This window comes from Drosophila tropicalis, unplaced genomic scaffold, assembly GCF_018151085.1.
Source record: "Drosophila tropicalis isolate 14030-0801.00 unplaced genomic scaffold, ASM1815108v1 contig_830, whole genome shotgun sequence".
Taxonomy (NCBI): Eukaryota; Metazoa; Arthropoda; class Insecta; order Diptera; family Drosophilidae; genus Drosophila; species Drosophila tropicalis.
In genome coordinates this window covers 289,060-303,063 of record NW_027173322.1, presented here as the reverse complement: position 1 = coordinate 303,063, position 14,004 = coordinate 289,060, and the positions used below count along the sequence as shown (strand labels likewise).

The 14,004-nt window shown below is 46.4% G+C and overlaps 1 protein-coding gene across 1 annotated transcript; it reads right to left on the bottom strand.

Annotated features, from left to right (window-relative positions):
- Window positions 1-1,680: 1,680 nt before the first annotated feature.
- Window positions 1,681-11,091, bottom strand: LOC137580209 (uncharacterized). Its single transcript, XM_068294131.1, has 2 exons — window positions 10,805-11,091; window positions 1,681-2,966 (listed from the first exon to the last, which is right to left on the bottom strand). The coding sequence occupies exon 2, from the start codon at window positions 2,936-2,938 to the stop codon at window positions 2,042-2,044; it is 897 nt and encodes a 298-aa protein (XP_068150232.1). The 5' UTR covers window positions 2,939-2,966; window positions 10,805-11,091; the 3' UTR covers window positions 1,681-2,041.
- Between the last annotated feature and the right edge of the window lie 2,913 nt (window positions 11,092-14,004).

Here is a 14,004-nt window from a genome sequence, read left to right as displayed (position 1 = left end):
CAGTTAATATAATGTCCGAAAACTTTTTTAATTTCAAAACCTATTTAGTAGATTCCAAAATTCACATGATTGAAGGAGCAGTAGAATTAAAAGAAACCATTTTCCTAGCACCCAGCAAACTTTGTCCAACAAAACAAAAATTTTCAAATAAATACGACATGCTGATAGGCAGAACTTTCCTAAAAGCCTGCAAAGCACAAATAGATTATGAAGAAGAATACGAAAAATTAGGAAACTATATATTTTATTTTAGAGATGTTGAAGAAATAGAAGAACAAAACATAGAAGTTTTGGACCCACCCACAAAAAGGGACCCAGAAACAACGATTGAAAATGAAATAATAGAATGCAATGAGTATAGACTCGACCATTTAAACAACAAAGAAACTCAAAAACTGAAAAAAGTCTTGTACGAATTCAGTGACATTCAGTATTCACATTCAAAAATTCAGATTAGTCATTGACTATCGAAATTTAAATGAAGTCACAATATATGACAACTTTCCAATTTCAGTCATGGACGAAATTCTCGACAAACTGGGAAAATGCCAATACTTCACCACTGTTAATTATATTTTGAGACGCTTAATAACTTTATTTGGATTTTTTCTTAATAGTATGTTTTACAATGTTCTTATTGTCGGCGTGGTTTTTTTTCGAGTGTGGCCGTATCTTGTTAAACTGAGAATACATTGAAATAATCGATACTTAAAATACTAGATGTATCGATATTGTTCGAGGCTTCTTACTACGATACAAATAAGCTACGACATATCGGCCATTGGTGCGGAATCCCTTATTTGAGCACGATCCTTCTCATCGTAGCGCTTGACTCCTACTTTGCGTAGACGGTTAACCGGGCGACGATAAGTCTATCTGGTACTGCGTGATTCTCCAAGCTCGTTTTTCCATCGTATTGGAAGTAAAGTTGCCTGGGCCATGGAGTATGCAGCTTTGCGGGATACAACTATCGTTTGGACACAGACCAACTTCGTCGTCGGGGTCATCAGATTCCAGTATTTACGGTCTGCTGTTGACCAGATATTCTGCCTCCATAAAAATTGTTTGCAACGTTTCATCGCTTGGATTTGCGATTACTGTTAAAACTGCTTCAATTGCCCGTTTAAAACAGCATTTGCTGAAATGAAATTCCAAATTATTTTAATACTTGCCATATACTCTTTCACGGCACACTCATCCAGGTCCTCTAGGGCTTTAGCGGACGTTGACGATACTATGCGCAGTACGTTTAAGTGGCCCCTACGACACCAGGACATAGCCTGTTACGCGCGAGCCCAAGCAGATAACTGCCCACCTCCCACCCGACTGACCGAGGGGTGCAGCCGTATAACGCACGGCACGAATCGCGTGGACAAATACACAATAGAAAAAACAGACAAACAAATAATACTATAGCTATCTATTAACTAAATGGGATAGGATAGATGTTTTAAGCATATTAATAGAAAACTCTGAGCCGATTACCGGGAATAGAAGGTTGTAATCAGAGCAGAGGACCCTAAAAGGTTCATGCATGACATACTTAGAAGAACAACGACTAAGGGATAAAGGTATCTGTTCGTGGGGGGCGGAAGGATCCAAATGAAATACAAGGAGTTGGCGGGTGCCAATTTCTTCAGTTTGTGGTGAGCGAGTGGTGAATTAAAACGCACGAGAAACTTCGGTTAACTAAATGTAGGTTTTATTATTTATATAATATTCACAGGTAAACCGGCACACACGGAAATGGTTCGGGTTGAAAGTGATTAACAAATCGTAAAAAAATGCAAGAGAACGGGTGTTCGGGTGAAAGGCTCGATTCTTAGTGATGGCGGTGCCCATTGGAAAAAATCAAGTCACTCCTCCTGGTGTGACCGTAGACGCCGAGGATCAAAAAACCCTCCTCACTCCTCACCGCTCACTGCTCTTCGCCGCTCACTGCTGTTCACCCGGTGGCGTGAACATACCGCCCCCCTTGCAACATGTTGCAATTGTCACCCTGGACATATAAAGGATGGGGGACGGCAACGTCCTGGAGCGCCTAGATCCCACAGGAGCCGGAGACGACCCATCCGAACACGGTGCTCTGGGCTGCGGGAGTACCGCTATGACCGGGCACACAGCCTGGTTGGATGACCTCAGGATAGAGGTCTGCCCCGAGCACCACGGATACCGACGCCGGCCGATAGAAGTAGGGGTCGGCCAGGATCAGGGTTGCGAACTTCTCTCGGACCGGCGCCGCCACTTCCCGGATGGGAGTGCGGATGAGCAAGTCCTCTTCGACCCGGAATATAACGTTCCGTCGGAACGTCTTGTCGGACCTCGACTCGAGGACGGCCGTACAGGCTTGGTCGACCCCGACCGTGGTCACAGCTAACCCCAGGGACCGGGCAAAGGAGAGATTGATGCGGCTCTCAGCCGCACACGCATCAAGAAGGACGCGGGTCTCGAAGGATTTCGAGCCATTGCCCAACCGTAGGACTGCGGTGGGCAGGACAGTCGTCGTCCTGGCGTGGAGCAGGGAGGATAACGAAATCTCGGGTGCGCCTTCTGGGGAAGCGGAGCGGTCGGACGATGATCGGGAACGGGGTTGTAGCGGGGGTGCAGCACGACTGGAGGGGGGTGATCGGCTGCGACGCCGGGCGGAGGCACGTCGTCTCGGCGGTTGGTCGGCCATGTGGAGCAGGGTATGGTGCCTTTGCCCGCATCGTCGGCAACCATGGCGAGTCCGACACGCGTCGGATGAATGCTCGTGGGCCAAGCAATTGGGACAATATTTATTGATGAGCACCGCCCGAAGCCGCTTTTCCCCTCGGAGGTTTAGGAAGCGCTGACACTGCCGGAGTGCATGAACCCCCCGACAGACCCGGCATCGGTACACGTTCGTGCCCTGTGGAGCTCGTTTGCTGCGGTGGTGCGGCAGACGCGTGGGGGCCATGTCGCTATGAAAGGGCGAGCTGAATGAACTGTAACGAAAGAAATTACGTATGGGGGAGTGGATTAGTCTATGCACGGGAACGAGAAACATGCACGGAGACGAGGACATTCGGAGGAAACATAGAGGGATTAGGAGTCACGATAAGGTTTTAGACTCAGGACTCCTGCTGTCTTGCAACAGAATGAGCTTCGCTACGGGTCTTCGGATAGACCCACGCGCGGTGGTGACATCAGCCACTCGGACGAGGCCGTCAGCCCCGGGCAGAGTGCGCTCAATTCGCCCTAAGCGCCACTCGTTGGAGGGGAGATGATCTTCGGACACGATCACGAGGTCGCCGGTCTGGATGCTGCGAGTCGGTGATTTCCACTTGTTCCGTTTGTGAAGCTCCTTGAGGTACTCACTCTTCCAGCGGCGGCAGAAAGCCTGCTGGATTGCCTTTAGTCGCTGCCATCGGTTGATCAGCGACATAGGCTCGACCAGAATTTCCGGTTCCGCAATGGCTAAGAGTGGTCCTCCAATCAGGAAATGTCCCGGGCTTAGGGCCAGTAGATCCTCTGGGTCCTCACTCATGGGAGAGATTGGCCTGGAGTTTAGGCACGCTTCGATCCTACACAGGAGAGTGGAAAGTTCCTCGAAGGTGTATTTGACAGTGGACGAGGACTTGTAAAACAGGGTCTTAAAACTTTTGACCCCTGCTTCCCACAGTCCTCCCATGTGGGGCGCGCTTGGCGGAATGAACTGCCAGGATAGGATGTGCTGGGGGAATGCCTTCATTATTTCAAGCTTGGTGGCGTTCAGGAAATCTTTTCGAGCGCCTTTGAGGCCCCTACGAAGGTTTTGCCGTTGTCGGAGTAAATGCGCTGTGGACATTGTCTCCGTGCGACAAACCGAGAGAAGGCTGCCAGAAATCTTTCAGTGGTGAGGTCGGAGGTAGCCTCGAGATGGATTGCCTTCGTGCTGAAACACACAAAGACGCAGACATAACCCTTAGTTATGAGACACGCACGCCCGGTGTAATTTTTGATCTCGAACGGCCCTGCGAAATCAATGCCCGTGTGGGTGAAGGGCCTGGAATACGTGATGCGTTCTCGAGGGAGATCACCCATCATCTGGGTCTGTAGTCGTCGACGATGAACGATGCAGACCTTGCACCCCTTGATGTGGGACTTTACCATGTTCTTTATCCGTGGGATCCAGAATTTGGTGCGCAAATACCGCACCATCAGTTGATTGCCGCCATGCAACGTGATGCGGTGGGCGAATGCGACAAGCAGGCGAGTGAAATGAGTACTATATGGGAGGAGAATAGGGTGACGTTCATCATATCGGAGGGACTCAGCGGCCCGGAGTCGTCCGCAGGAGCGGAGTAACCCATGCTGGTCGAGAAATGGGTTCAGATTGAGTAGAGTGCTGGATGATGGCAGGGGTCGCCCTTCGCCCAGGGCCCGTATCTCCGCGAGGTATTCCCGCCGCTGAGAGGTCCGAATCAAGGCGCGCTCGGCGGAAAGAAGTTCGTCATTGGTGAGGCGAACCGTGGAAGGCGTCGAAATCCTCTTGGTGGCGAAGCGTAGGATGTACGCGATGACTCGTAGAGCCCTACCATAATTCGAGAACCGTTCGCTGACGTCCTCGAGTAGCGTGGTCGCGGTGGTGTGGCACTGGACCCGTTGCTCCAGCTGGGTGTCTGGGAGTTCGTTATGGGGAGTTGGCCAATACTCGGGGGCTCTCTGGAGCCAGTCCGGCCCATGCCACCAGAGGCTGCTGGCCGATAGCTCGGCCGCGGAGACTCCACGGCTCGCCAGATCCGCGGGGTTGTCCTCGGAGCGCACATGTGACCAGCTTTGGCCACTAGTGCTTTCGGAGATCCTGGATACGCGATTGGCCACGAAGGTGGACCAACTGCACGGAGGTTTATTGAGCCAAGCCAACACGATGGTAGAGTCGGTCCAAAACTGGGAGGTTGCAGGTCGGATTGGAAGTTCAGGAACGATCGACGCCCAGAGATCGGCTAGCAGAACCGCTCCGCACAACTCTAGCCGAGGCAGCGAGACTGTTTTGACTGGAGCTACACGGGTCTTAGCCGTTAATAAATGGACGTCTACTTGATTGCCGTACCGAACCCGCACATATAGGGCCGCTCCATACGCTTTCTGTGACGCGTCACAGAAGCCATGAAGCTCCCACGAGAGCTTATCGCTGGTGTTTAGCCAACGGGGAATGCGGAGTCGACTGAGGCCTGGGTAATCCTGCAGGAATTCATGCCATTGCTGCAGCAGGAGAGGCGGCAGAGCATCATCCCAGCCCAGTTCGGTAAGCCAGATTTGCTGCATGAATATCTTCGCTCGGATGACAAATGGGGCTAGCCACCCAGCGGGGTCGAAGAGCTTAGCGATATGAGACAGAACCTGCCTCTTGGAGATCGACTCCTTCAAGGGGGGGGTCCGCTGTGGTGAAGAAGAAGACGTCCTCAGCAGCTTGCCATCGAATACCCAAGGTTTTTGCGGTGCTCGCGTCTTCCAGCTCGAGAAAGTCCTCTCGCAGCAGGTGCTCTCTCGGAATGGCTTGAAGTACTTCCTTCTTATTGGAAGTCCACTTCCGAAGCGGGAATCCCGCAGATTGGAGGACCGCTTGAAGCTCTCGTATGGCGAGACGAGCGTCGGCTTCAGTGTGAGCGCCGGCAAGGACATCATCAACATACATGTAGTTCCGAAGGATTTCGCTCGCCTGAGGATACATCGTTTGCACGTCTTGTGCCAGTTGTAAAAGGACTCGGATCGCCAAGAATGGCGCGCAGTTAACCCCAAACGTGACAGTTTGTAACTCGTAATCCTGAATATTGCCGCAGCGGTCTCGGTAGAGGATCCGCTGAAAGGGGGTATGCCTGGGATCGACTCGGATTTGTCGATACATCTGCGTTATGTCGGCATTGAAAACGAATTGAAAGAACCGCCATTTCAGTACCTGAAGCGTGAGGTCGGCCTGAAGAGTAGGACCGGTGTGCAAGACATCGTTGAGGCTGACGCCTTGTGTGGAGGGGCTCGACGCGTTAAATACCACGCGTACCTTAGTGGTGGTGCTATCGGGCTTAAACACCGCATGATGGGGGAGATAGAAGTTTTTCCCATCTTGAGGCGGCGTCACCCGAATCATATGACCCAATTCCTCATATTCTTGAATAATGGCATCGTACTGCGTTTTTAGAACCGGATCCTTGAGAAGGCGTGCCTCATTCCGCAGGAATTGAGCCAGCGCGATCGGTCTTGAGTGGCCCAAGTCAACGCTATTCGGACCTTTGAACGGTAGGGACACAACATATCGGCCGTCCTTTCCCCTTTGGGTGGTCTCCTGGAAGTTCCGCTCGCAGAATGCGTCATCCTCCTTTTCCGGCTTTGCGGGAAGGTCTTCCACCTCCCAAAACTTGGTGAGGAGTACATCAAGCTTTGCTTCGGGACTAACTCGCGTCTGTGCCGCGAAAACGGATCTAGACACCGGGGGGTCAGGAGTGATAGCCCCACACAGAACCCATCCAAAGATGGTTTCTAGCCCGACAAAATCACCAATATCCTTTTTGATCCGTTCTCCGAGGATGTGGGGAAACAGGTCTACACCGATGATCATGTCAATAGGCGCGGGCTTGTTGTAGTACGGGTCAGCCAGGGGGCGATCGAGGCACTGCGTCGGAACCGTATTAAGGAATGGAGCTGTTGGAATGGCCCCTGACAATTTGGATACGACCAGGGCGGAGACCTCAATCTTGTTCAATCTGTCACACGGGGGAGACAGCATTAGCAGACACACCTTGTCGGCGCAGCCTCCATCACTCTGGCCCATGCCAGTAACCGCGGCGTCTACTGGGTAGAAGGGGGGCTGGACCATGCTGAAGACGCGTTCGGAGAGAAAAGTTGAATCGGCTCCCGAGTCGATCAACGCCCGAATATGATGATCCACACCACGATGGTGCAGAGTGACAATCGCAGTGCCTAAAAGGCCTCTGCCTGGGGTAGATGCAAAATAACTTTGAGCATTTGTGAGCTGGTCGCTCGCGGACGGGCGCTCTGTGACGCTGGATGGTGGGACTTGCGCAGCGGATGGCGAGGGCACGGACACATCACTAGGATGCAACAGCGTATGATGACGTTCCTTGCAGGTATGGCAATTATGCGCACTGGAGCAGCCCTTCACTTGATGACCGCGGGCAAAACAGTTCAGACAAAGTCCCTGCTGTCTAATGGTTTCCAGCCGCCTCTGAACAGGCATATCAAGGAAACTAGGGCAGAGCCGTATTGGGTGATTTTCCCGATGGCACAGCTTGCAAGACGCCGATTTGAGCTGAGCTTTCGCTGGAAACGCTTGGACTTTCATCGTTGCAGAGGATTTGCGGGGGCCAATGGGGATGGCTTGGACACTTGGGGCCGACTTATGTTCGTCGGTGGCATCCAGGACCCGATACCGATCGGTAAGAAATTGGTTCAAATCGGACCACGTTGAGACGACAGTCTTATTGGGCACTGATTGCTCCCACAGGAGGATTGTGGCCTTCGGCAATTTACTAGTGCAGATGGCGATAAGTAGGACATCCCAATTCTCAGTACTAACACCCGAACGCTCAAGTGCGGTAAGACACCCTTGAAACGCGGTCTGCAGCTCTCGCAAGGATTTGCCCGACTCTTGTGCCACCGCGGGAATCTGAAGGAGTTGTCTGGCTTGAGTCATGACCAGCAGACGGCTGTTTTCGTACCGTGCGGTGAGGTTCTCCCACGCGGCCTGGAAACCCTCATTCGTCAGGGGGGACTTAGCCACGATGGTTCTCGCTTCCCCTCGCGTCTTGGCGTTCAAGTGATAGAGCTTCTCCACTTGTGACAAATACGGATTGGCGATATAAATGGCGGCGAACAAATCGCGGAATGTGGGCCATGCTAGGCTGTCGCCATCAAATGTCTCTACCTCACACGGAGGAACTCTATGCCCCGGTGGCCCCGACGGAGCGGTTGGCTGACGCCTAAGAGTCGTCATCTGTACCGAGAGCTGTTCGATGCGTTCTCCGAACAACGTCCCGCATCGCACATATGCCGCGTAAGCGGATTCGTGCTTCGCCTTGATGTGGCTTATGTTTGCCAAGCTTTCCTCGTCGGCTTGGATTGTCAAGGCCTTGTGACAACGGGAGTATTCCATCTCGACAGTTGACCAAAGGGATTTGAGCTGCTCTAAGTGCATTTTAATGGAAAACAAGGGCACTTCAGAAGTTAGAGCTTCACTCTCGCGAGCTTCAAACAGAGTCAATGCGTCGCACGCTATAACGAAATCGGAAAGGGACATTCTGGAGTGTTCTCTACGCTGTTGTGATACGGATCGGGTGACGGGAGCGTCAGAACAGTGCGTCACAACAACGTGCGGAATCTGGGTCTGAGTTGAAAGCTTGGAACGACCTTGGTGTTCCCTCGAGTCTTTAACCGAGAATCTGCGACCCTCAGGTAAGCTGGACGAAGACGGACGGGACCTTGGGGATTCGCTGCGGCTGCGAACTGACGAGAACTTGCGCGAAATATCCGTACGCTTCACGGTCACCGGAGTTGTCGGAGGCCGAACCTTCTCCGGAGTTGCAGAGGGAGACGAAAGACTGTTGGACTTCGGCGCAGTCTTGGACGGCTCCGTGGACATACTCAGGGGACGAGCTTACCGACGAACACCGCGTTTGTGCGCGTCCCTTTTTTTTTGTTTTGGAAGTGAGAAGTGGACTGTATGGGGACGCAAGAACTTCCTCACTGTGCACCGCAGGATTGCGGGAGAATTTTCTCGCGTGTGGCTCGGAAACGAAGCCTCTTTAATGGGGATAGATGCGGAATAATATACGAACGCACGAATGCGGATTGAAAATTACCGATGGGAGTACGTATAAAACAAAACACGGATGAAATATATAAACAAAGATGTATAGGATAAAAGGAAAATACGTTTTTATATAAATCTGGATCTGGATATATATGTGTGCGCAGAATAATGGCCGGAAAAAATTGTATATATAATTTATAAATATGGACGGAGATATAAATATGGGCCCGATAGTGCTGGAAAAAATATATATATATGTATTTATTTAGAAATATGGGCGGATATATATATGAGCGCAAAAGGCTGGCCGGAAAAAATATATATATAGTTTTTAAAGCTGAACGGATATATAAATATGGGCCCGATAGTGCTGGAAAAAATTTATATGTGTTTATTTATAAATATGGGCGGATATATATTGAGCGCAAAATACTGGCCGGAAAAAATATATATATAGTTTTTAAATATGAACGGATATATAAATATGGGCCCGATAGTGCTGGAAAAAATTTATATGTGTTTATTTATAAATATGGGCGGATATATATATGAGCGCAAAATACTGGCCGAAAAAATTATATATATAATTTATAAATATGGACGGATATATAAATATGGGCCCGATAGTGCTGGAAAAAATATATATGTATTTATTTATAAATATGGGCGGATATATATATGAGCGCAAAATACTGGCCGAAAAAATTATATATATAATTTATAAATATGGACGGATATATATATGTGAGCGCAAAAAGTTGGCCGGAAAAATTATATAAATGATTTATAAATATGGACGGATATATAAATGTGGGCACGATAATGCTGGAAAAATATATATGTATTGTTTTATAAATATGGGCGGATATATAATTAGGCGAAAAAAGAGAATCGGAAATAATGTGATTTAAATTTGGCGCGCTTGAGCCGCCTATCGATATCACGACTCGACTCACGTGTCACCACTACTCCGAAAACAGCTGTCGGCCGCTGTTTATATATTTGGTTTTTGATTTTGTTGTTTAATTATGTATGTGAATAATTTTTTTTTTGTGGTTGTGCGGAAAAACCAAGAACAAGTGTTGTGCGGAAAAACAAGCGAGTGTTGTGCGCAAATAAAACAACCGATCAATGCATATGGACAGATGCTTTGATCTATGTGTGTACGTACATGCATAAGTACACAGGTGAGTATAGATATGTATGCACACGCGTTGTTCACAACAACAAAAAAAACGTAAGTAATTGTAATTTAATTGGATGTGGGGTTGTGTTAAATCAATGCGCGACACCGAAATGTATTATGCGTTGTGGATATGTACATATGTATGTGCAATGTATGACTATGTAAGCATATACATATGTATGTATGTACGTATGTAAGCAAGTGCACCGGTATCCAAAGACGCGCGTGAGGAAATTAATTTCGCACCTAATTCGAACGCGCAAGAAATCGCGGTGCATACGTGAAGTGCTATTTAAAAAAAAAAGAATATTTTTTTTGCCTTTTGTGTCGTGGTAAATGTGCGAAGGGATTGTATGTATATGGATATGTATGTACATATGCGCGTACATCAACAGGTGACGATGTATGTATGTACGTAGATACGCGCGTGTGGAAATAAGTTTGGCATTAAAGATTATTATTCCAACACATAAGAAAACGCGGTGAACACTTTGATTTTTATTTTTCCCTATTTTTTATAACACTTTAATAATTTTTTTTTTTTTTTTTTTAAACTTTTACGCGGATTTGGCAAACAGCTGTGGAAATTACATGTACATGTGAATGCATATGTAAAAAAGGTGGATTTGGACAAGTGCGAGGAAAAAAAAACATAAATGAAAATGGATAATCGTGGAATGTAAAATGAGAACGTTGGACAATCACGCTAAGGATTAGGAACTACCATGAAACCTTGGAACAGGTCAGGTATGTACATACAATATGTAAAAGTGTGTAGGTCGCTATGGAGAAGCGGGAAAACCTCACACTTTTAGTAGTATGTAAATGAAATGAATAATGAAATTTTGTACTTATCAGGAATTCCGCCGATGCAAGCTGGAGGAGCGGAAGGATATCCGGCTCGAAGGACCAATGTTCGTGGGGGGGCGGAAGGATCCAAATGAAATACAAGGAGTTGGCGGGTGCCAATTTCTTCAGTTTGTGGTGAGCGAGTGGTGAATTAAAACGCACGAGAAACTTCGGTTAACTAAATGTAGGTTTTATTATTTATATAATATTCACAGGTAAACCGGCACACACGGAAATGGTTCGGGTTGAAAGTGATTAACAAATCGTAAAAAAATGCAAGAGAACGGGTGTTCGGGTGAAAGGCTCGATTCTTAGTGATGGCGGTGCCCATTGGAAAAAATCAAGTCACTCCTCCTGGTGTGACCGTAGACGCCGAGGATCAAAAAACCCTCCTCACTCCTCACCGCTCACTGCTCTTCGCCGCTCACTGCTGTTCACCCGGTGGCGTGAACAGTATCAAAGGATGTCTACTCCGTCTACACGGACAAGCGAAGTAAAAAGAACTTTAGTTGTATAGGGGTCATCAAATTCTTTTGACCATCTTTTAATGAAACCCAGGACACTCATGGCCTTTGCGACCGTGGTGGAAATGTGGGGGTTAAAATTTAACTTATGGTCCATAAGTACGCCCAAATCATTTATATTATTTAAACGTTCTAAAGCGCTATTGTTTAGAAAATAAGTGACCAGTTGAGGAGAGTTACGGAAAAAAGTCATTACCTTACATTTGGTAGTGTTAAGATTTAGTAGATTAAAATGGCACCAGAATTGAAAGTTTTTAAGATCAGCTTGTAGCAGACTAAATAAATCTGTATCTTTATGAGTAAGACAAAGCTTGACATCGTCAGCATACATAAGCACACGCGAATGAACAATGACTGATGGAAGATCGTTAATAAATAGTGTGAAGAGCAGAGGGCCAAGATGACTACCTTGAGGTACACCAGAAGTCACAGGAATGGAATTGGAAAAGGAAGACTTAAAAAGTACCTTCTGTTTTCTATTTGTTAAATATTCACGAACCCAAGAAAGGAAAAGGGATGGAAACCCAATGTTGTTCAGTTTAGAAAGTAATAGAGTATGATTAACAGAATGAAAAGCTTTGTTGAAGTCAGTGTATATGACATGAGTTTGTTTAGCATTTTTGAACCCCTTGATAATTATAGAGGTAAATTCTAAAAGGTTAGTGGTTGTAGATCTACGTTTCACAAACCCATGTTGGGATGGCGAAATAATAGAGCTGCAAAAATGTTGCAATTGAGAAGTTATAATTTTCTCAAAAGCTTTCGGAATAGCGGACAATTTTGAGATACCCCCTATAGTTAGAGGCTTCGGACTTTTTGCCATTTTTATGCAGAGGAATGATATACGACTCCTTCCAAATAGATGGAAAAGAGGAAAATTCGACAGACAATAGAAACAATTTTGAAATGGGTTTACATAATGCGTTTGCACAGAACCTGAGTACGCATCCAGGAAGACCATCTGGCCCCGGAGAATAAACAGGTTAAACTAATTTAAGTTCGCTAAGAATAGAACTTTTATCAATCACTGGATTGAAAATGCAATTAGCCTTTTTTAAATGATAAGGATACGGACTTGCTCGATATTCCGTTGAGGAATAAGTTGTTTTGAAAAAACTCGCAAACATATCGGCAATTGCCTGATCAGTGCTTGCTTTTTTAATTTGAAAAGACAAAAAAGATGGGTGCACAGAGGTCTTACGTTTAGAATTAACAAAGTTATAAAATTGTTTAGGGTCGGAAGAAAACTGAAGCTTACACCGCTGAAGATAATTCTTATAGCATTGTGTATTAAGCATCATGAATTTTGAACGAGCGACTGTATACAGAGGTCGACGTGATGAACGACGTGTTTTTTGAAACTTCTTATAATATCGTGTCTTCACATTTTTCAATTTGGATAACTCACGAGAGAACCAGGGAGGTTTGTTAAGCCGCTCCAGCCTACCAAGAGGCACACAAATATCAAAGAGTGAATTCAGAGTATCATAGAAAAAACGAACAGCTGAGTTCATATCTCTACAATTGTACAGATAAGACCAATCGGTAGTAGCAATGTTTTCATTAAGGCTGGCAAAGTCAGTCTTACGAAAGCACCTAGTTAGAGGTAACTCATTTGAACCAAGTAATGGTGAAAGCAAGGGCAAATCAATTTTTAAATTTAATGTAGGATGAAATTTGTCTTCTAGAAGAACAAATGGTTCGATCCTAGAAACCTCACAATAAGAAGAATCCAATACAAAAATAAGATCTAACGATTTTCTATTAGAATTTAAGACGGGATTGACTTGGGATAAAGATAGCAAGTAATGAAAGCATTAAAAGATTTAAAATTTACTTTAACACCGACAAACTCAATCTCCTGGGTACTAGAAAATTGAATCATTTCAGATGATAAAGCAGCATGAACAGCTATTAGAACGCCACCACCTATACGAGAAATCCGGCCACGTCTGAATATAGAAAAGTTTGTGGAAAAAACCGATGCATCAGCAATATCAGGTTTTAGCCACGTCTCTGTAAAAGCTAGAATGTTATGTTCAAAAGAAAGACTATCTACATAGAGATTAGAAAGTTTAGATTTCAGCCCTCTAACGTTCTGGTAACCCAGGTTAAAGGACGAAGCTAGTTTTTTGACACACCAGCAGATGCTGATGTGGCAGGAATAGTATTAGTTGTTGTTGTTGGCAAGCGAATCGGTTTCCGATTTTTCTTTTTCACAGTATATTCCTTAACTAGTAAATGTTTTGGCCAAAAATCTTCTCGACATATAGTGTCGAAGATATTGGCAGAAACACTAATTTTAAAGGACGAAATGTCCCGAGAATAAGAAAATTTAAACTTCTCCACCGCAATATTCGAGACGTTAACTTTCTTCCGAATATAGGCTATTACATCATCAAATGTGACAACAGGGTCTAGCCTAGAAACAAATATATGTTTCTTTGGTGGTATGCCAACGAGAGGCCGCGGTCCCGAAGCGTCAGCCGCAGCAGTAACGTTGGACAAGTCACCCACTGCAGCAGTCAACTTGCTTACGGGGCCCTCGATACTTTTAGAACTATCGGCAATTTCCATTGGAATGGGTAATTGCCCGGACACATCGGACACTACAATAGGCATCGTTTTTAAGAGATCATTCCCAGGTGATACCGGTAATTCCTTACTAATAGCATTCA

Excerpts from the sequence above, each read along its gene's own strand:
- LOC137580209 (XM_068294131.1), bottom strand. The coding sequence starts at position 2,938 with ATGGCCCCCACGCGTCTGCCGCACCACCGCAGCAAACGAGCTCCACAG.